The sequence below is a fragment of the Fundulus heteroclitus genome, chromosome 13, assembly GCF_011125445.2.
Source record: "Fundulus heteroclitus isolate FHET01 chromosome 13, MU-UCD_Fhet_4.1, whole genome shotgun sequence".
Lineage (NCBI taxonomy): Eukaryota > Metazoa > Chordata > Actinopteri > Cyprinodontiformes > Fundulidae > Fundulus > Fundulus heteroclitus.
The window spans coordinates 18,572,316-18,595,970 of NC_046373.1; the positions used below are offsets into that span (position 1 = coordinate 18,572,316).

The 23,655-nt window shown below is 39.2% G+C and overlaps 1 protein-coding gene across 1 annotated transcript; it reads right to left on the reverse strand.

The window, feature by feature from the left end:
* Window positions 1–642: 642 nt before the first annotated feature.
* LOC118565220 (cingulin-like) lies at window positions 643–23,490 on the reverse strand (the record flags this gene model as incomplete). Its single annotated transcript, XM_036145283.1, is given in 7 exon segments — window positions 643–855; window positions 942–1,074; window positions 3,200–3,297; window positions 10,555–10,624; window positions 10,709–10,803; window positions 10,892–11,995; window positions 23,276–23,490. Coding segments are annotated over 6 exon segments (1,698 nt in total), but the record flags the coding sequence as incomplete, so codon positions are not given.
* Window positions 23,491–23,655: the final 165 nt, after the last annotated feature.

Genomic DNA, 23,655 nt, shown 5'->3' on the forward strand with positions numbered 1-23,655 from the left:
CCCCTACTCTGAAATAAAACATACTATACAGCTCTCTTTTTCATGTAATCGGGCTAAACCAGTTGTATCTAAACTAAGTAATCTAAAGGAAATTATTGGTGTAACTTGATTCTTTTAGTAAGCCATGTACCTTGTTGTAATCTCAGGTTTTGGACAGACGGGATGTAGCCTCAGTGCACGTGCGATGTTGCTCACAGAAGTCAAGTGAACGCTCAGGGAGTTTGTGTGTGCGCTCAAACATGTGAAAAATGACTCTGTCGTAAGCTGTATGTTCCTTTAAATCAAGATTAAAAACACATTTGTTTAGGATTGCCTTCAACTGTTCTAGTTAACCGAATCACCACTTTTTTGTTCTATTTTCTATCTACATTTTATTCCTACTTGCTTTTATTCTGTTTTAATTTGCTATATTTTAATCATGTAAAGCACTTTGCATTGTCTCTGTACTGAATTGTGCTATATAAATAAATTTGCCTTGCCTATGCAACAAAATTTCGTTCTGTATGCACTCTGTACATACAAAATGACAATAAAGTTGTCCAAGTCTAAAGAAACAGTGCCTGTTGCTCAACCCCAATTGGGATTTTCAATAAAAAGTCCATCTTATGAGCTAAAACAAAGCAATGTGTGTCTGAAGATCACCTGTGTGAACTCCTCCATGTTCCTCCTAAGGTTCTTCATGTCCTGGCTGAACTGTTCCCTCAAAGCCTCCATTTCTCGGTCATGGCACTCCACCTCCTCCTTCAGCGCCCCCTTCAGGGCAGTGAGCTCACGCTCTCGCTGGTGGAGCACCTCCTCTTGCCGCTGGTATAACATGGTGGCTTCAGCCAGCTGGGCCTGCAGGTTCATCACATCCTGCAGAGAGAAAGGCTTACAGATAAGTACGCCTCAGAGAGAAGCGTTGATGTGCTTTAGCTGGAGTTGTTGCCCCGTTTGCGTACCGACTGGAAGGAGTCAGACTGGGGTAGGTTCTCCGAATCCTCCTCAGCTCTTCCTGAAGCTGAGCCCAGTTGATCCTCCTGAAGGCGGAGACGGGACTCTGCCACCTCCTTGGCCATTTGCTCTGCAGCGAGTCTGCACACAAAAGAGCTCATCGGTTTTTCAGCTCCACTCTCAGAAAATAATTGACTCAACTGGAAAAATTATCCAAGAAAAATCTCACACAGAAGCCAACGCTAAGCATTTTTATGTGATTTGCACAGTTCCTGTTCAGTTCAATGTACTTTATTTGGATTTTTAGACACCCGTTATGGACAGGGAGGTGTTCACTGCAAAAACAGAACTCAAAATAAGTACAATCTTCTTGAAATGAGTGTGTTTGTCCTTAATTTGAGCACGTAAATAGGATGATCTGCCAATGGAATGAGTATTTTGACCTCTAAAATAAGATAATTAGATATTCTCCACTCTAAATAAGATGATGGAAATGACTTGTTCCTATTTTAAGTGCAAAAATCTCATTCCATTGGCAAATCATCTTATTTACGTGCTCAAATCAAGGACAAATACACTAATTCCAAGAAAATTGAATTTATTTTTAGTTTCGTTTTTGCAGTGAATTCCTTTAAATTAATTTTTTTTGGACCTTCTATACTGTTCACATTTTCCAGATTTTTTCACATTGCAAGCACATACTTATCTGCATCTTCTTAAGATTTCATGCAATAGACCAAGTCAAAAAAAAAACAAAAAAATCCACAATTGTGAAGTGAAAATCTGAAAAGTGCGGTCTGCATTTAAATTTAGCCTGATGAGGTGAATAGTTCAAGGAACCAGACCTGAGATTTTCTCAGTGGTGGCTCTCCCAGCTTTGCACACCAATAGGTGCGCTCTATGTACAAATAAGGTGACGTCTGGAGGCCCTGTCCTGCACTGGGTTTTATTTAGGGGTGAGACAGTAAAAGGAGCTAAATGGATATGAAAGCACATAAAAAAACTAAACTTTTTTCCCCTAGTAGGCTGTGCACTGCAAAAAAGGGAACTAAAGTAAGTAAACTTCTCTTGAAATTAGTATATTTTTCCTTAATTTGAACAGCTAAATAAAACTATTTGCCTGTAGAATGAGTATTTTTACCCCTAAAATAAGATAATTAGACATCCTGCACTTGAAATAAGATGATGGGGATGAATTGTTCTTATTTTAAGTGCAAAAAATCTTATTCCATTGGCAAATAGTCTAATTTACAAGGAAAACTACACTAATTTCAAGACATTTTTACTTACTTTTAGTTCCCTTTTTGCAGTGTGGTGTTGGAGTTAGAGTTGTTGTCTAGAAATCTTACAACTTGTGCGTATTGTGCGTGTGTTTGTGATTGCAATTGGGTGAATGTAGCCCTAGTTTAAAGCTCTTTGAGTGACCGGTAAAACTAATTAAATCCTATATCAATTCAGTCCAGTTAGCATTTCACTTCTGCGTCACAACTATACACTACTGTGTGTAAGGCCATCAGAGTAAATCCAAATAAAGTACATGGAAATTTGGGACTATAGCATGAGAAATTTGGATTTAGTCAAAGGGGGTGGGAAAACTTTTGCTGGACAGTATAGCAATAAATTATCTATGAACAAATTTCTAAACTAACTTTATTTAAAATAATCCTTATCCATTTATTTTAATCTATTTCTATACTGAATTGTGGCTCTCAAAATAAAAAAAAATAATTAAGGGAAATTTTCAAACAGCTAATTATTTTAGGGTGTAGCTGCATTTTCTCAGAAGAAGAAGAAGAACAAAATAGTCCAGGCAGAAAAGACACACTGGAAAGAGAAGAGAATGGTTTGCTTATGGCCTGAAATGATCGAAGTAGCTCCGTTTACCATCGATAAACCTACTGAGCCTCATGATGCCACCACCTCTCTCTCATTACTCAGTTTTCTCGCTTGTGCAAACCACTAGTCTTTACTTCCAATTGTCTCTCATATTTCAACCACAGTCTTTTGAAGACATTCAAACTTAAACTTGCTGCAGCTGGTTTTTTTTTGGCTTTTTCCTCATAACTATTCTAATAGAAAAACTTTTCCACACAATTGTTTCAAATGATGCAAATAAATTGAACATAAGCACCAACATCTTGGTTTGTAGTCAAATGTTTGCGTTCATTCTGCCCCAAAAACATTATCAAAAATTCAATACTGCGGTTCTCAGCTTTGGGCTGGAACCTTAATAAAAAAAAAAAAAAAAAAAAAAAGGCGCCCTTACTCATCCTGCGCCTGCTCCAGTTCCTTCTTGTAACGTTCGAGTTGCCTCTGAAGCTCCTCAAGTTTCTCCTTTTTGACGGCTTCATCGGATCCTCCTTGCTGCAGAAAATATGCACAGAAAATAAAGGTGGAAGTTCAGACAGAGAGAGAGCGAGAGAGAAAGGAGCACAAGGACAGTGAGGCGAAGTGAATATATTTTAACAGAGGGCTACTGTAGACCTAGTATACTATAGGCTTTGTAATTATTTGTTGACTTTTAAAAATAATAAAAAAAGAAACCCTTGCTTGAATTCTTTGCCCTAGTTTTGACAGTCAAAAAGATCTTTGGGAGAGAAAGCCCTGCCAGTGTGCTCGGAACCATGAAAAAGAAAAATGTACGACTAAGTCTGACAGCAGAGCCAGAGACGGAGCTCGTTCACCGCCCACCTCAGTCCGTTCGCTCCGAGAGAAAAAGCAGCCATAAGCTCAGCCTGCCCGTAAAACCTCTGTCTTTATCCTCCTACACAGTCATTACAACCAAGCGCACACAGCAGAAGACAAGAGAGACGAAGCGAGGCTCGCAGATGTTTCTACTCCTCTGATTTTATTTTATTTTTTCCCCCACACCCCTTATCAGCGGCGGATTACAAAGATGCATTTTACGCAGATTTATTTCACTTTCTTCTCGTCCCCTAAAGGACAGTTTATAGATAATCCTGTTCTGGGACAGTTCCGTTTCTCTCCGAGAAGAGAGATAATTAACAGAAGATAACACAAGAGGGAACAAGAGCTCGTTTGAGCGGTTTGCATAAATTGCATCAGCCGTGTTCTCACGTGGATCACACAAATAATAGAAATAGAGATTCCTGTTAGGCTAAACGGAGCCCTAGTTGAATAGAAATAAAGATTAAAGCTGATTTTGCATCTCTTAAACGTTGGTTTCTTGCTAGCCCGAGAGCAGCTGTGTACGTGTGAGAAATAAGAGATAAAAACAGAAAAACTTTCCTGTCATACTAAGGATGGAGTTTTTTTTTCTGATGTAGTGTGGAGTCCATTTGAAATGCATTAAAGTGAATAGACTCTTCAAGTAACAGATGAAAACAATAGGTTTCTCTGAGGAAGGAAGATGAGGAAGACTTGTGAAAAAAAAAATATATATGGTATATTTAATTTTCTGCATCTACCAAGGATGCGTTGGCCTTCTCCAACCCACTGGGAAATCATAAGACTAGAAGAATGAATGCCAAATACTGCATAAAAATACATTGTGATCCCCCCCCCCTTTTAATCTATTATCCATAGCGTAGCTATTATTAATCGGATAGGTCAGGAAATACTTTAAAAAGGACCAAATTCAGGAGTGTTTTCAAGTTTTTCAGCGTCTAGCCCTCAAATGAACACAGACAGCGAGTTGCAGTCCCAACGTCAGCCTCCTGAAGTCCACAAATGTGGCTAACAAACCATTTAAACAGGCAGCCTGAAGCCCAATTACAATTTTAACCATTTAAAACCACATTTTGCATTTCTGAAAAGTATCATTTTAAATGATTTTAATATTTTGAAGTTATTCACGTTACATTGAATACCACGAGCTCCTCCATCACTTGTGCAAAAGTGCCAATTCTAGTCATCGGTTACTTATTATCTGCCTTCCCTGGCAGGTAGATTGTATAAAAAGAGCTCAAACTTTAAATTTCATGAATTATTTAGTTATAAAACAAACGAATGAATATATACAAGGCAAAATTACAAAATTGTCATCAAAAGGCAACATAAATATGCATATGATCACAGATCTGACTATGTATATGTAAATGTTCATTAGGTTTAGAGGAGTATTTGCAGATGTTTGTAATGTTCCTTAGATCTGTGGGTCAAAAGTTTTAAGCATGAGTTGCCTAAACAGAAAGCCAGGTACCCAGAGAAGTGTTTCTGTGTGAGATCTTACTGTCTCCTCTGCTCTGGTTACAACTATGGTTGACAAGGATTATATTGTAGAGGAGGAGGAGGAGGAGGGGGGGGGTCTAGTTTTACAAGCGAAAATATTGTTCCCTAGTTAAAACAGTGACAGGCTTGAGTCCTGCAGGCACAAGTTTCAATTTCCAGTATTTTTTATAGCTTGTTCACATCTACCTTCAGACTGTAGTGTTGTCGTATCCATTTGTGTCCAGCTGGTAAGACAGGGGTTCATCTGTGACCAAATCACGCAATATATGTAAATCTGCATTACATCTGTATTAGATTGTGTCTAGAAATTAAATTTAATTATATTTACAATTATAACATGTTTTATAAAGTGAATCCAATATGTCCCTAACTAATTAAAAACATGTTAATAAAGTTGTCTGCAACAGTGTTATGCAAGTAAATACACAACAGTGTCATCTGCATACATGTGACAGGAAACATAAGGTTGAAAATCTTCAGGAAAATCATTAATACAGAAACTAAAATGTGCAAAGCCAAATTTGGAACCCAGAGTTGCACCAGAATTTACAATCAACTATTTTGGAAAATTTGTAAATGTATGAAAATACACCATTCTGCACTAATACAAACTAATGTACAGGATCGACAAAAGTTATTCACAGCGATTGATTTTTTTCCCTCACATTTTGCTACACTACGGGCCCATTCCAAAAAATAAAAATAAAAAAAATAACTTGATGTCCTCTACTCAAAATTCTACACACAATACCTCATAATGACAGAATTAAAAAAGCTGAGTTAAAATGTAAAAAAAAAAAAAAAAAAAAAAAAGGTATTCACAGTCTTTACTATTAAACCTAAAATTAACCTTTGTCCATTCTGTTTCCACTGATCATCCCTCATATGTTTCTACAGCCTAACCGGAGTCAACCTCGGGTACATTCAGCTGATCAGACATGATGTAATGTGGAACAAACTCTTCTATTTTTTTAAAAAAAGGTATGATAATTGTAAATTCATAAAAAAAAACCCAAATTGGCAGCACTAAACATCCCAAAAAAAAAACAACAACTTTGGTTTCTATTGGAACGACCTCCCAAGATCTGGCAACCAGACCAAACAGACCCATTATCAACCATTGCTACTGCAATCCATCAGACCTTTATGGTGAAGTGGCTAGATGAGCTTAGCAGCGTTGCAGAGGTGCGATCAGGAGAAACAAAACCTTCGCTCTGATTAATGCAAAATAAGTATTTTTGGTGTAAACTCCGGTAGTAATGGCAGGAGAAAAACAGCTCTACTCGTCTCCAGACTGTCCCCATTCTTACTCCTCTTGATTAGATGTCACCACAAGGTAGGCTGCTGGCACGAATGCCCCAACCCGACATTTGCAAGAAATTATATAATGTTTTGCAAATGTTTTGATTCCTTAAACACAACTAAAAAAGCTGAATATATTTGTGGTGAGTATGATTATTTAGTTTTGAAGTCTTTTTTTTTTAAATCTCATTGATCAAACACTACTCAGCTGAATCTTTGTGTCCAGAACTTTGAGATGCCTAAAAAAATGCCCTCTTAAACTCTGCAAGCTAATTGAAATGACGTTACTTGTTAGTCTTGGATTATCAGGTAAGTTCCTTTGTTTGCGCTCCACACAAACAGACCAACAAACTTAGACTCGGGTAAATCAACACGCCAGTATCCGATTCAGGGTGAAACTGGGACACAAACAGGGTGAGAGAGCAGCTTGACATGCATTAGTCTGCAACGCTGCAGTTTATCAGTCAAAAAAACACCAGCGCAGTCATGGGGAGAATCAAACGGCGGCCATCAGTCGTGTTTGAGGAATTCAGGCCTCGTTTCATTCTGCAATCTTCAGTTTAAACAAAGAAAAATTAAGAAATGACGCTGGTTTCATATTGATCTTAAAACAGATCACAAAAATCCACTCTGGAAAACATCAGGTGAGCTTTGTACTGCACTCATGTGCTCTTGGCTCTGGTTTCATGTTGTGTTTTAGTACAAACAAAAGAATTGCTGGTGTATAGGGGGGGTGAGCAGCACAGACAATCCTGTCTTTGATTTCATATAACGTTGGCAGAGAAAACCCCGAGATGCTACGGGTTGTTTTAAAGTCGACCGTGAGGTTCTTGTCGTGACGAGGAAGGTTTTGTACTACAGGACCCCTCGGAAAAAGCATCTGTCCCATCCTGCATGTCAACCCCCCAGCTGGTGCAGGGTTCCACTCCAACTCAATTATTGATGGCTCTCCACGACCGAGCCCTCATCACACTGAGCTTTCCCCCTGCAGGTGCAACGTTGCCAAGAGACGGTACGGGGAAAAATAATTCACATGGCCCTACAGTCACAAACATGGAGCCAGGTACCGTGCATAATCAAGAGCATGCAATTTTAGTAAGTAAGGACACAAAGGAGTGATTTCTGCATGTAGATTTATGTAAATACATGTTGATTTAAAAGGAAGAAGGGCAAGCGTTCTCTTAACTGAGGTACAATCTATCTCAATGAGGCGTCTTGGGAGAGCAAAGAAGCCCAACAGAGAAGCGGTCCGCATGCTCTTTAAATTTCTCATTTTTTGGCCTGCTAAAGAAGAAGCCTTGGAAACAAAGTGAATGAAAGAGGAACTTCATAAGCTCTAAAAACAGGACTAGCTGCCAACCATCTGTTGGCTTCACTGCTGGATCTGCTCTATTGAGAAGGCAACAATCTATCCTTAACACAACTAAGACCACTACGATCAAGTAGAAACTAACAACCAGCTAATAAAACGTTAGCCAACAATGTAGTCCAACACTGCCTAATGTAGGGTATTATAAAAAAATATTAAGATATATCACTGAAAAAGCTATAAATCAACCACTCATTTAACTAATTTTATCTTATCTACCAATCTGAGATTAAGATAGAACTTTATTGATCTCACAGTGGAGAGATTTACTTGTGACATCGGCTCTTATAACCAACAGAAGGTGCCCAAAGGAGGAAAAGGTACATGAAGTATATACAGTGCATCCAGATATATACAGAGGATGGGGAAAAAAATAACATACAGAAGAAGAGATTTAAGGTGACATATACATTCAAGTGGTGGCAGGTAAGAAACAGTGCGGTTTCAGTTTTTTTTTAATTAAGTAAATAAAATAAGTTAATTATTTAATTTATTTAATACATTAATTAATTATTTTTCTTTCCAATTGTTGTTGTTATTATTATTATTATTATTATTATTATTATTATTATTATTATTATTATTATTATTATTATTATTATTATTATTATTATTATACATACAAAAAACCCAGGAGTTTTTTCTTCAGATCCAGTCAATGAATATTACTGAAAAGTTAATTTGATTTATATCTTACGGCTAATGAAAACACAACATTTAAAATTAGAATATTACACAAGATTAATAAAAACCCTATTTGAATACAGAAATGTGCACTTAATAAAAAAGTATGTTGAGTACCTGCTTAAAGGTTGTTCATGTAAAAATGTACTTTTGGTATGACAAATGAGCCTCATCAGAACGCATATTCTAATTTTTACAAACTTCCTTTACTGTTTTTAGGCTGTAAAGCATTTTGCATATTCTAATTTATTTAATATGACTGTGTTTCAACACTATGATTTATATTCCACTTGAAATAAGAACCAGTCATGCACAGACCGAGTAAAATCACTAGCTACCAATTTAATAAAACTGCACCTGAATCACCTTAGCTGTTGTTTAATACCAAAATACTTAATTATTTAGAGGCTTTGTAAATGATTTAGCACATCTTTTTTTAATCAAATATTTTTTTTAAAGTATAAAGTTAGTTTATACAGCCTAAAGGTTTTCAATTTCAATAAAATTAGATTATTGACTGAACCAATGAATGGATCCATCATAATCCAAAATTATTTTCTACCTTGATTTAGTTTAAATTGTTATGCTGTGGCTCTGCTGTCATGCCATGGTTCATCCAACCTTACAGATGCAGATTTAAGATGTCTTACAGCAAGAAAACCAGCAGCTTTACACTTTATATTCTTCTAAATCCTCATCATAAATAATTTAATGGTATAGAACATTGTTGGTGTCATGTGATCCGCCTCCCTCTGTGTCTTTGTCTCTGAACAGCCACTGTGTTTTAGTGGAAATGGGGTTTTCCATTCCTCCACATCTAGAGTGATTGTCTTGACACCTCAGCCTGCAATCTGATCCAGACGGCAACAAAGTGAAAATAGAAAGAAAAAATACTTCCTAGATTGAAAACATGCTGTCATGACAACACCAATGCAAGTTCAGCTGTCTCACATAATCTGTTTTTTTTTTGTCCAACATACTTTTACTCCTGTTATTCAGAGTTAAGTCACATAACCTGGTTAATAAAAGGTTTAGGGTGCTGCACTCAGCTCTCACTAGGAGATAATTCTGTAATTCATTCATTTGGACATTTGATATTGATTAATTTAAACCAGCGATGCCTAAAGGGACGCCCCACTTTGGGCATCAAAGCACAATCTGCTTTTAATTTATTTATTAAACTTCGTTAAATACAGGAGGTGTTTTAAAAGAAAGAGTGAACCAAACACCATACTAAATTATTATTATTATTATTATTATTTTTTATTGAGCGAAAAAGAGTATGCAAACTGGAATCATCTCCAAATCCAGTAAGGTAAGCATGCAAAACCTTTTTTAAGTTTGGGATCTACACTGATTTACTCCTGCCTCCCCCACAAAAAGGCTACTTTGTTTAAAACATTGCTTGCTTAGCTTATTGCTGAGCAAGTATATAAATAAATAAGATCACATTATATGTTTTGTATTTTTTATTTTTTTTTATTATTTATTTTGGCCGACAACTTAATTGTTACTTCACTATTTTGGCCCACGTGGCAAAAAGTTTGGACACAACTGATTTAAACACTAGTTCAGATAGCACGTTACATAGCTTAAATGCATTCATTTATTTAACTTTTTATTTTATTCTGTAACAAATGAACAGAAATGCATTAAAGTACCAGCACTACTAATAAAACACCTTAAAGAGGGGAGCCAAGAGGTCTAAAGATGTAAATCTGAGACTGCCAAACTAAGATCATCTAACATAATATTGAAAGTGAAAAAAAAAACATGTATAATATTCAGAAATGGAAAAAGTGAGAAAATGATTAATTAGTGATAGAATTTTATCATCATTTATTATCTCTCTCTCTCTTTATCATTAATTAGTGATAAAGGATATCCCTTTTAACTGGTTAAAAAGCCTGTAATTGGCTCACTTTTTAATTTGATTTAATCGTGATGAAGACAGTGACATTTCCGTTTTAGAAACATGCAAATGACATGGTTTGCATATTGCTATTTTCGTTCTGATCACTAACAGGATGTGCGTAGCTGCATAAAAACACGTGTAACAACAACGTTGGCCTCACCTGTAATCTGTTGGGAGTCTCATAGGCGAAGCTGGCTTTTCTTTTGAAGGATCCCTCGGTCTCACTGGGGCTGTTGAGGAAACAGAAGAACGGTTTCTCCTCAAAACTATCACACAAAAAATATTTCATGAATCATGCTAGTAGTTTAACCAACCCATTTCTGAGGACGTTGTAAACAGAGTCTTTGACCGGAGCCTCTTCTCTTTTAAAAACCTCTGCGTTTTGACTCAGGCTTCTTGGAAGGGTCTCCTTCAAAAAGGGAGAAAAAGCAAAGTAAAACAAAAAAGTTTCTTTTTTCTACAACGTGATCATTTTGTTAACGCTTTCTTGTACTTACAGGCTTTTTCGCAATAGTTGGATGGCCGTCTTTAGCGGCAGACTTCTCTGGTGACTTGAAGCTTGCCTTGGGGGCGTTGGATGCCGTCACCTTGACAGCGGTAGCTGGAGCAGACGGCGTCGAGCTGGAGGCGGCGGATGCGGGAGCAGCGTAAGGGTTCAGAGCGGGCGACGAAGGAGAGGCGGGGAACGCAGGCGGCTCTGCATCTTTCCGGGCGTCGAGGCTCCTCGACCTCCTGCGTTCATCGAACTGGAGCCGCTGCCTGGCGCCGGTGCGGCCTCTGGTCTGCGGGGCGCCGCCTGGAGCGCTGTTGTTGAACTTGCTGATGAGCTTGTTGATGGGCGCCAGGGAGTTGGTGTCGATCGCCTGGGCGGGCTCGCCGCCGGTCACTGGTGGAGGGTCCGGGAAATGCTTTGGGGACGAGTCTTTGCCAGGTTTCCTCCCCAAAGAACCGGTAAATCCAGAAGCGGTACGGTTAAACCCTTTAGGTCCCGCAGATTTTGCCTTCACGGGCTTCAGTCCTGCTTCGTTATACTCCTCATCCTCAGTTCCATTCATGTTCCTATCGGTTTTGCCGACTGTAGCTTTGGGTTGGGGTTCATCCTTCGGCCTCTCCGCCCGACGTTCCCTACCAGCCCTGCCTTCTTCCTCCCCTTGAGTTCCTGCTTGACCATCCCCTGGAGGTCTTCTAAGGGGGCTCCCAAAAATCTCCCCGTCTTCCTCCTCTGCTGGAGAGACAGGGGAGCGGGAAGGATTCACGACGGGGCTGAAGGAGTTTGGGAAATCTGCCGGCTCTTTTTTACGCTTCGGGATGGTGTTGTACGGAGACGTGGGCCCTGAAGTGGGATTGGGATTGGACAGCTGAACGCCGTACGAGTCGCCTTTCTCTCCATCCTTTAAAACCACATACGGCTGGCCAGAGATGCCCTGAACCCGCACGGCCACTCCGTACTTGTTGGACGGAGGCGTCGCGTTGTTTCCCCTCGACTTTTCAGGCTGAAGTCCGCCCGTGTCGTGGAGGTCTTTGATGAAGCGGATCTGGACACCGTAATCCAACTGCGCCTTCCTGTCCGCGGAAGGAGTTCCCATTGTCGCTTTCTGTTTCTGAGCAACACATGGAGGAAAACAAAAATGCAAATTTAGGCGATCCAACGGGACAAAAAGGCCTCCGGTATACAAACAAGGAAGTATAGCTGCCATGCAACTACAAGATAAGGTTCATTTTGCAGGAAAGTTTAACTCTGAGACACAGATATACACATTTTTTTGTTATTACATTATCTGACATGTAAACTGCATAAATCTACAAAAGATTCGCTTTCATTTATGTCTAAATGACAAAGATCTAATCATTTATTTTATTGGTCTTCGGTGTCAACAGTCACCTAAAGAACATTTATTTTCTCATTACAGAAATACAAAATATATTCTGCTATTTACATTTTTAATATAATTTTTTATGATTATACATCACTGCATGCATTAATTGCAAATATAGCTTTTGCTTTAGAAAACACCACAGAAATACATATAACTAGCTTTCCTACATATATGAATACAGCAAGAACATTAAAAACGTTACATTCCTTAAAATTAAAACTAAAAAAAAAACCTTGGGTAACACTATTAAGAAACTTGCAATAACAATTAATTGGTTAACTGTTTCTGAACTTTTAATTTTACTAAATATTTATAATTTACATGTCAAACTGCCAGTTAAAAAAAACTTGGCATCATCAACAACTTTTTTTTTTTTAAACTTTTCATAAAAATTTCTTCTTGCTTTTTTTTGCAACACAATCTGTCCTTTTATTTGAAATTATGCCAAACTTTTAAGCTTCCTGTTTATTTTAAACGATTTATCAACATATCTTATTTTTTCTGTTACTCAATAAAAGAAGCATAGCAGTGTGGCGCCGTTATAATGAAATCCTGTTTTATAAGCAGGTGCAATTAGGTTACATAATTAAAACTTTAAATAAATTTTACTTTTTATTTTTATTTTCCACACTCCCATAAGGTAACGCCAGTGAAGATATAACTAATGACAAATTGGAGAAGAAATATGGAAATTTCTTTAGTTCTAAAAATTTAATCACTTGATTAATGTATTATTTTTATTTTATTAGTTTGTTGCTGAATAAATCCTGATATCTCAAACATATCACCTCAGAGACGTTCTGCACATCCCAAATTGACTTTTCACTCAGCAAAAACCTCATAGCCATTGCATTACTACAAAATTAAAGCATTTTCTTTATGGTAAAACCAATCACTTAATTTTTGGTGGGAAATAATGTCAACATACTGTACAGCTTTGTTTTTACAACAGTTTAAATGTTATGTTTATTCCATAAACTGCTATGGATAAAGGAAAATGAGATTCTGTTTTTAAATAAATACATTTAACAGAAAACAGATCTATGTAGGATCAAAGTGACAGGAATTTTGTGAAATATTTAATTGGAATAATTGTTATGTAACAATTATTCCGACCCAGGATGAGGGCAAGTGCGCATATGGACAGGAAGTGGCCCGGCTGGTACGCTGCAGCAGCCAGAACCACCTGGAACTGATCCCACTGAGCTGGTCTTCATAGATAGTGACTGTTCTGAAGAGGACCCAGCAGGGACTGTGCTTCCTGCGGCAACTCAAGATCTACGACCTTCCACAAGAGCTGCTTGTCATCTTTTACATGGCCATTATACAGTCTGTCCTGTGTTCACCCATCACTGTGTGGTTTGGCTCATTCACTAAACAGGACAGGTCCAAACTGCAACAAACAATCAGGTCTGCAAAGATGACCATCAGGGTTGACCTGCCCTCCATCCAGGACTTGTACATCTCAGCAGACCCCACACATCCTGCACACAAACTGTTTATTCAGGTCGACGCAACAGAAATTCTTCCCCCCGGGCTGTCAACCGGTTTCACGTAACGTCAGGGTAACCAGATTAATGCCATGCTTATTTGCACCACTCCGACAGAGGCTGTTTGTAGAAACATATAAATAAACATATTTACAATTTTCCTTTTAAGTATACCATGCTTAAAGAGGTGCGTAGTTCATGGTTTGTTAATTTTTTCCCCCTCCCTTTCTCATATATGCACTGCACAAATGGAACTAAAAATGAGTAATATTTTCTTACAATGAGTGTATCTGTCCTTGAGTTGCGCAGGTTAATAAGATGATCTGCCAGTGGAATAAGACTTTTGCTCTGAAAATAGGAACAACTCATCTCCATCATCTTATTTTAAGTGCAGGATGTCTACTTATCTTATTTTAGGGGTCAAAATACTCATTCCATTGGCACATAATATTATTTACCTGCTCAAATCTAGGACAAAAAACCCCCACAAACTTTAAGAACATTTGACTTATTTTTAGATCCGTTTTTTGCAGCGTGCCCTTACAGTTGCCGATCGTATAAAATGAGTCGCCCTCCATTTACAGCAGTCGCTTCTATAGGCTGAATTAGTCAGTTCATGAGAAAGTGATAGATATTTATAACTTTCTGACCTCAGAAGACATAAAGCCTCTGAACAAAAGACCTGTGCAGTTGGAGTGGAAGATGCTTTTCCTCTTCTCCCATGCACGTGTACAACACTGCTGTCATTCCAAGTTGTCGCCAGAGGGGGCAGACGTCTGCAAAAATCCTGGAATTTACACTATGCTCCTTTAAAAAGACCAAGAAGTGGCGCAGTTGGTAGCACTGTTGCCTTGCAGGCAGAATGTTCTGTGTTCAACCTGGGGTCTTTCTGCATGGAGTTTGCATTTTCTCCCTGTGCATGTGTGGATTCTCTCCAGGTACTGCAGTTTTCTCTCACGGTCCATAAACAGGACTGTTATGCTACTCTTAATTGCCCTTAGGTATGAGTGTGTGTGCATAATTGTTTATGTTGCCCTGTGATAGACTGACGACCTGTTCAGGGTTTACCCTGCCTGTTGATTCTGATCCTATACTATCCCAAACAGTCTATATTTATGGAAAATATACAATGAATGAGTTCCAAGTGAAACAAAGTGGCTAACAGGGCTGCTAAAGCTGGAGAATGTGCAGCTTTATTCTATTTTTTCTGTTTCCTGTTCCCAAGCAGCGTCACTCTGACTTGGCTAAAATATACTGAAGGTATATCCTGATAAACTTGTCATCGTTTCGCTGCTCCACAGGTAGGATTCCTTCTCAACCAGAATGTCTTGTATTCCCGTGACGACGAATAGGTTATACGAAGCTCTTTGTTCAGTCTGAGTCTGAACTCTCCTGAAGCTGAAGGGTGTGGACAGACAGAAGGAAAACCAAGACAGGAATGGATTCATTTGAGAACTAAAATATTTGTGTCACATTTTAGGCCACAAAAGGGACCATCATCTGGGCTTTTTGAATTCAAACAGCCTAAAGACAGTAAAGGAAGATTGTAAAAATGCTTTTTTTTGTTGGCCTTAGGGAAACAAATGAGCTGGTGGCATCCGAGGTTTACTGGCTGCAGCAGAGAAATAAACCCTCAACTCTCTACGTCGGGTGTTTGCTGCGTTAATTATCCACTTTTAAGACTGCGGGGAAAGGAACATATTCCCAGTCAGTTTAAGAGGTCGTGAAGTGTGCTTCAGCTTGTGATAGGAAATGTGTGATGTCTCTGGAGAGAGAGGCTTTTATAAAATCTGAGAAAAAAAGAAAATAGTGTTAAATCAGCCTGGGCTTGAATATTAAAAATTTATACAAGAGATGCTGGACTACAAAACAGAGACATGCAGTTTGAAGTGCATTTACAGCAAGGAGTAGCATTATTCTTTATGGTAAAATGCATAAGCAGCAAAAAACAAGACGGTTTCTCTGATGTGAACAACTGCACAAATGTGTTTCAGTAGACTGGAGCTACTGAAACCAAATGCTTTTTCCTTTTTTAATATAACCGCAAAGAGTTATTTTCGTTCAGATTTCCGTTTGAAACTGACACAATTTCCCGCTTTTATTTTCCTTGGATATATAAAATAAAACGATTAGTTTGACCAGGAGGGTAAAACGACCACGCAAAGTTTACAGCAGGTAGACGTGTTTGTTTACGCAACACACTAAAGTAAGATCTTCTGTTAATCTGATTTCTGAACAAGCCTAATTCGGTTCAAGGACACCGTGGGGAGGCTGGTGCCCATCTCAGTCGCCATTCCATTCCAGGACGGCACAGAGAAATGGTGAGATACCCATGAGGCCAGTTAACCCGACATGCATGTTTCTGGACAGTAGGAGGAAACTGGAGCACCTGCTGAAAACCAATGTGTGCCCAGACCGCAGGATCTGGTTGATGTAGGTTAGCAGCTCTAACCACTGTTATGTCGGATATATATATATATATACAGTATAATGCAAATTCTAATTTACTGTCTTTTACCTGTGTATGTATATATATATATATATATATATATATATATATATATATATATATATATATATATATATATATATATATATATATATATATATATATATATATATATATATATATATATATATATATATACACACACATACATTTTTTTTTTTCCTGGTTTCCAGACAGGCTCCTAACCAGCTCCGTCAGCTAATATATTTGCAACATAACCTGAGCATGACCACCTAATTTGCTGAGAGGTAAAAATTAGTAGGCGAGTCCTCGTGCCATTGTCCCGGCTCTGTGGAGCATTAAACAGTAAGGGGCTCTGTCAGGAATGGGCCTCCCCCTTCCCTCGCTTCCCAGCCACCAAACTTCAGAGCAGAGCCAGTCAGCCGTACACTGTTTACTCTGAGCCGGACACACACACACACACACACACACACACACACACACACACCAACTCAGGCACACACACGGCACAGTTGTGCACGTACACACATGCAGCGCGTTTTTATTCATCTAGTTGAAAGGAATGAAATAAGCGTCGCCCTTTTCCAGCAGCTTGGTGCTCCTCTCAGCTCCTTGCAAAAGTATTCATCCCTCCTCAACATTTTCACACTTTGTCCCTTTTAATACAAATGCTACGCCATGGAACAACACAAAGCAGTGCATAGTTGGGAAGTGGAAAGACATGTTATCAAAACTTTTGTGTTCAGCCCCTCCTTGAATAAAACCCAGCACAACTAGCGAAACTTTCCAAGCTGATTGGGTGAAGTAACACCTACTGCCCAAAGTTTGAATTTAGCCAATCATGTTATCAAATGAAAATGTAAGCAGCAGGCGTCATGAGAAACGACAACAACGTAAGCGAGTCAAGGCATTTCTTGCTGTTCTTCTTTCAAAGATTAAATTGTGGATTCTTGCAAAACAGATCCTCCTGAGCTGCCATGTTTATTTTGGTTGGGCTGTGGGCTCGTCAGCTATTGCTTTCGTCACAGCAGTACGTCCCGCCCTAAACCCCAATACTGCAACGTGATTGGCCCGAACCGTTTTTTGGTTCGGTCACAATCGGTTGAAGCGGGAGCGGTACAAGATGGATTCTCGTGCGTGTGAAAGCACAAATACTGCGAAAATTCAGCTTCAAGGCAGATTTAGAGACAATCGTAGAGACAAACGAGAGGACCGTGTTATCTCTGAGGAGACTCTTTCCATGGGACGGTTTGCTACACACTACACAAATCTGGGCCTTTTTAGAAAAATGGGAATAAGAAAACTACCAGTGGGCTCCAAGCCACGCAGGAGATAGGAAACATGTGGAAGGACTTTCTCTGGTCAGAAACTAAACTTTCTGGCCAATACGCTAAACACCGCATGGCTCCCCTGCGGTAAAACACGGCGTTGACAGGAACATGCTGTGGGGATACTTTTCTTCAGCAGGGACAGGGAAGCTAGTCGGGCTTGATGGGAAATAAATGCAGGGCAATACTGGAAGAAAACTTGTTATTGGCAGGAAAATACTTGAGACTAGGATAGCGGTTCAAAGCCTGATAAAAAGGCCTTGGCAAAGTCCAGACCTAAATCTAATTAAGAACCTGTGGCGAGTCCGGATAATTGCCGTTTACAGACGCTTCTTCGTCCAAACTGACCGAGAAGCATGAGGGAGAAACTCAGCCTCTAGATGTGCAGAGCTGGTACAGACACACAGCAAGACTTGCTGCTGTGACTGGTGGCTCTGCAAAGGGTTGACTCAGCAGAGCTGAACACAAATGGAGATTTTATCTGTGAAACATTTTTTGAAAACCATGCATCATTTTATCTTACTCAGTGTCAGTCTATCACATAAAATCCAACTAATCTAAAGTTTGTGGTTGGGACAAAGACTTAAAAACTTAAAATAGAATAACTAATTAAGTAAGGCCCCCTATAATCAAGCTACAGTCAGTGATGCCACTTTATCTTCTAAAAAGGGCACGCAGTTGGTTTCTGCTTAAAGTCCAGCGTTCCTGTAAGCGTCCTTTCCTTTTGTCCGTGACCCGTCAGAAATGCAACCCTTTCAGGAATTAAACTGTAACTCTGGTTATAGTATAACGCACAGAAACTCCCGTCGGCAGTCAGGTTAGATCAGGAGATCCAGGTCAGACTTCGTCTTCACCAAAAACATTCTTGGGATTCCAGACGTTCCCTTTCAGCGCTGCGCGTGGTTTGCATTTGTATAATAGGGACAGATTAAGAGGAAACAGAGCAGCATCAATTATAAAAGGTCCACACATGTGGAGAATTGTCCATGAAGGCGGCGAACGCGTGAGAGAAAACCCCCACACATAAGTAAAAGGTTAAGCATTCAAATATGACCTTTAAATGTTTGTGGAAGAACGGGATCGATGCTCCGCCGCTGGTCCCGCTGAAACTCCAAAGAAGGGAATATTTTCCTTAAATAAATACACCGTCGCAACAAAAGGCCCGGTTGTTATTCTGTCACCAGTAGCTGTGCACTTCTGGGTGACGACGGCTTCGCCTTTCACGCCGTTTCTCTCACTTGTCACAAGGACGAGCTGAGTCAACAGAGACAGGAATGTCGCCAAGCTGGACGATCAGCCGCTACTCGTCCTCACTGACCAACAGGATCGTCTCATTTTTAATTCTTCCTGCTTTCGCCTCATGTACGCTTACACCTGACTGCTAAACTTTCACTGCAACATTTTAAGCTTCGATCTGCATTTATTAAATTTACTTATATATATTCTCAATGTCTATCTCGTGTTTTAGCTTAGCTTTAGGTTCATACATGCATGACTGAGCACCTTGAGAGGAATGTCTGGAATTTGATTGGCTTGTGTATAAAGACAGTAAAGAGAGTTACAGTTTTTATATGAGTTTTACATACAGAAAGTTACTGATAGACTTTTAAAATTTGGATATTCTGCATTCAAATATGTGGTTTACTGTGATAAGTTGATTGCTCCTTTGACATTTGTACAGTTAATAGCAAAAAATTATATATTAGGTTGAAATCTGTTTAAAAACGTTTATTCAGTTGTGTATTTAAATCCTAAAGTAGCACAGCTGGTCCGCGGCTACATGGGAGCCTGAAACAGAACTTGATCTGGGGCCCTTTGAATTACCACCACAGCTCAACACATACATGCATACATACATATACGTCCTGCATTATATGTCTAACATTTAACGTATATACATAAGCATACCTGATCTATTATGTTGAAAAGTTTAACTTAAAAATAACTAGTTGAAACTCATAACATTTCAGTCTAAACTTAATAAATTTTAGTTTTCAGCAAATAAAAACTCACAATTCAGGTTTTTGAACAAATAACATGTTTTTTTTTTTTTTTTTTTAAATAGGGCCATATAATAATCTACACCAGGGGTGTCAAACTCATTTCTATATAGGGCCACTTTGGTGTCATGAAGTCATTAAAAGGGCCGGTTGCACGTGTATAGACGATACTTTTCATTTCATAATTTCATTCCAGTTCACATAGAAGTACAAAAAATGCACATTAACATAAAAGTAGCAACCTTAGGCTCAGTTTATACAGTTTATCTGCAAAAAAAGTTGATATTGGGGTGAGTTACACTTACAGGAGGCACAGATTTAGCCACTTTATACACTTTAAAAGGATATATGCCTCTACTTTATGACATGATGCCTTTTTTTTTGGCTCTTGAGGGCCGGATTATTTACCTTGACGGGCCGGATTCGGCTCGCGGGCCTTGAGTTTGACACCTGTGATCTACACGATCCAAGGGAAGACTGCTGATTGTCCAGCAGGCTGTCATTAAAAGATTATTGCTAAAGAAGCTGGCCGTTTACAGACTTCTCTATCCAAGCATGTGAAGGGAAAATCTTAGTGCAAGGAAAATGTATAGTAGTAAAGGGTGCACAAGCAACGTTGCCAGAGCCTAGAGAGGATTGTGAAGCAAAGACCTTTCAAGAACTGCAGCCTATCGTTGCTTCCAGAGTCACCACACAGAAGCATCGTGGATGTGAGCGACAACTCTTTATGTTAAGCCCCTCCTGAGCCAGAGACACCAGAATTGTCTTTATATACGCAGAAGGTTTGTGTACAAAGTCTGTGAATATTTGAGGAGTCTTCCTATCTGCTGGTTTTGGTCCACTTTGTCTCAAGGAGATGGCTTCTGCCCACAATGCCATTAGGTACCAATGCTTGCTTTAATCCCCAAGGATTGTGCCTGATTAGTCAGTAAACACACCAGACACAAACCCCCCCCAAAATCTTGGGGATGTTGTCAGTGGGGAGGATGAGAGGCCAGACCCAACAACGCAGCGCTGCGATCAGACTAACCTGGGCTTCCTTTACCACTTCACTAGAGCCACAGGGTGATATACTCCATGTTACGCTGTAAAATTAACCCTGATCAATTATCGAGTGTACATACTGAACTGTATACAAAAATCTGTTGCCAGTCCACTTTCTTTTTCACCAAATCCAATTAATCAGTTCTTTCTTTTGTTTCAAAAATTTACTTTCATTTCAATAATCTCATCTCTCAACTTATTACAAGCTTTAAAAAGGTGCATAACCACGTTGTTTGACTTTTTTTTTTATTTATACGTCGGTAGCTCACTCTGGTTTATTCATAGAAATGTTTTTAATCAAAAAGATTAAGTCCTGCTGCCGTATTAATTATTATTTTGGCTTTTTGCACTGTGTATTTGCTCAGTTTGTTAGTAAATAATAACGAAAGTTTGACTATGTGCATGTGAAGAATGGGATAAACAGGGAAGCAGCTAACGGCAATTAGCATCTCCTAGCAAACTATGCATAAACATCCTTATTAATACTGTGATAGTAATAGCAATGCTCTTTATACAGTCTTAATTACAAACAACATCAGTTCGACTGATTGGTTCTTACTTTGATGCTGTGTCCCTGTTTCCGTTTTATGAACGGGAATTTTCTTCTTGATGTTCTGATATGAGGCTCTTAACGCCGCTGTAAATCAGTTTATTTAATTAATAACAGTGGGTCGTCGATCACGCTGCGCTACCGCTTTACTGCGAGGCATTTCAGAGAGCTCAGGCTTGGTCCAGTATTATTTAGGACTGATTTATTAATTGCCATGTGGCTTTCTGATAGTTCTGCAGTACCGCCAGTAGATGGCGCCACGTCTGTCTCTATCTGCTCATCACACCCCATAAGGTGGTTATTTTTAGACTATCAAAACACTGTCTGGAGAGAAGCTTGGACTATATAGCCTTATTTTATCATGATTAACTGGAATTTGGTATTTTTGGTATTGGCATATAATGTGGCTATATACATTTAAAACATGCTGACAAAACAAGATTGCAGGCCCCGCCATAGTAAAAAATGAAGTTACACAAAATGTTTGCTAGTTGTATTACACATCTAAGAACAGGCTTCACTTGTGTAACTTCTCGGCAACTTAAAAAATAAGTAAATGAATAAATTAAAGTGCCTCATCTTAGGGTAAAAAAGTTTCTTCTTTGGAGTATTTTGACAATGTATGTTCCTAAACATATACTCAACATTGCTATTACCAAAACAATTTGCCCTTTCACTACTGATATAGTGCAAAGTTTCATGGAAGCTCAGGAGAGTGGGAAAAAAAAACATTGCAAATTTGAATTAATCGATAAAATTGATTTAAATCGCCCCGCTCTATTGTCCACTTAATATAGTTCTGCCACACTTTTTCCTTCCACTCAACTTTCCATTAATATGCTTGGATACATCATTCTTAGGTGCCAGCCTCTTTAGCAGTAAAATTGCATGGCTTACCATCATAATGGGGGGAGGCAGTAACTGTCTCCTAGACTATGAAGTTTGTGCCCTTGCCTATGAGTGTGCAGGTCATGACAAGCCCACATTTCTGTATTTAAAAATATTTTTTTGTATTTTATTCACCAGAGAAACTACAATTTGGACTTTCATTAACTATATGACATGATCATCAAAAATAAGATACGTCAATAAACACTTGAAATATAGTATAATTCTGTGTGCAATCAATAATATGTATCAGTTTACCTTATTTCAACAAATTAGTAAAATAAATACACAAAGTTCTAAGTTGTCTTCCTGTTTATAGAGATGCACTTGTACTTGTAAAACAAAATAATTTAATAAAAGCTGGTGTGTAGAAGTCTTGTCCCTGAGCGATTAAATTTGGATAAATCTATTTACCCAGCATTAAGTTGTTGTTTTATATCATTAAAGCTGATGTGCATCCCCTAAAGAGAAATTTATTTTTGTAAACCTGACTTTTTCCCCCCCAACATTGGTTTTGTCTGGGCATGAAGAGGAAGTTTTCCAGACAATAAAATCCTTTATGGTGTTTACCTAAACACCTTTAAAAGAGCTTAAAAGTGTATAGCTTCAGGCATAAAGCTAAATTTTAGATCTGGGGCCAATTCTTGCAACACTGACATTTCTTCTTTTTTTTTTTTAACTGTAATAAAAACAAAAGCTGGACATAATTTACGCAACAAAGACACAACGTGCATTATAAGTCAAAGAGGCACGCTGCTGACTAGCACCTGTGTGCTCCTGTGCTAATTGCGTCACACCCACCTATCCGGTCAGTCGGTATCGGTGGCGCGTCGAAACCTCCCGGCTGTTTACACCTGCCACACACACACCGACCACCACCACCAACAACAACAACAACACACATTGTCAGCCCAAATAAACAGCTGTCTGCTCTTACCAATGAGCCGCCGCCGCCGCCGCATCCTATTTGCGTTCACCTGCTCTAACAGCCCCGCATATCCTCTTTACGCAGCGCAGACAGATCCGATTAAAACAAGAGTGGATAGAGAGCGGATGAAACAAACCCCCCCAATGAAGGCGAACACAAAAAAGGGTCGATTTAAATTAGCAGGAAACCCACAGGTGGACACCAAAAACGCCGCGAAATGCCCGCTTCGCTCCACGCAGCGCATTACTCACACTTTATTCCCAACTCAAAGTAAACGAGGAGCCGCTGAGGTAAGCACAACCGCACCTGCAGTGATGGTTCAGTTTCCGAGCTCTTCCTCCGTCAGTTTTTTTTTTGGGGGCATCTATTAGGAATCCGCGGCAACTCCACGCAGCGCTGATTCAGGAAGATGTTTTTTCCACGGCCAGAGGACATTGGGGAAAATCACCCCCCCACTACCAGAGGAACCTGTTGCCAGAACGTCCGGCAGACCGTCCTCCCGCCTCTGCCGCGGCCTGATTGGTCGGAGGCTACCGGAGGGGGCGGGGCTTATCCCTGCGCACCGGCTTTCATCTCGCCAGCTACACTTTAAAGCACAATGCAGCCACTGTGTGACCCACTTCAGCTGTGTAATCAATGAGAAACGCTTTGCATGGCGGCATTATCTATATAAGCAGAACCAATGG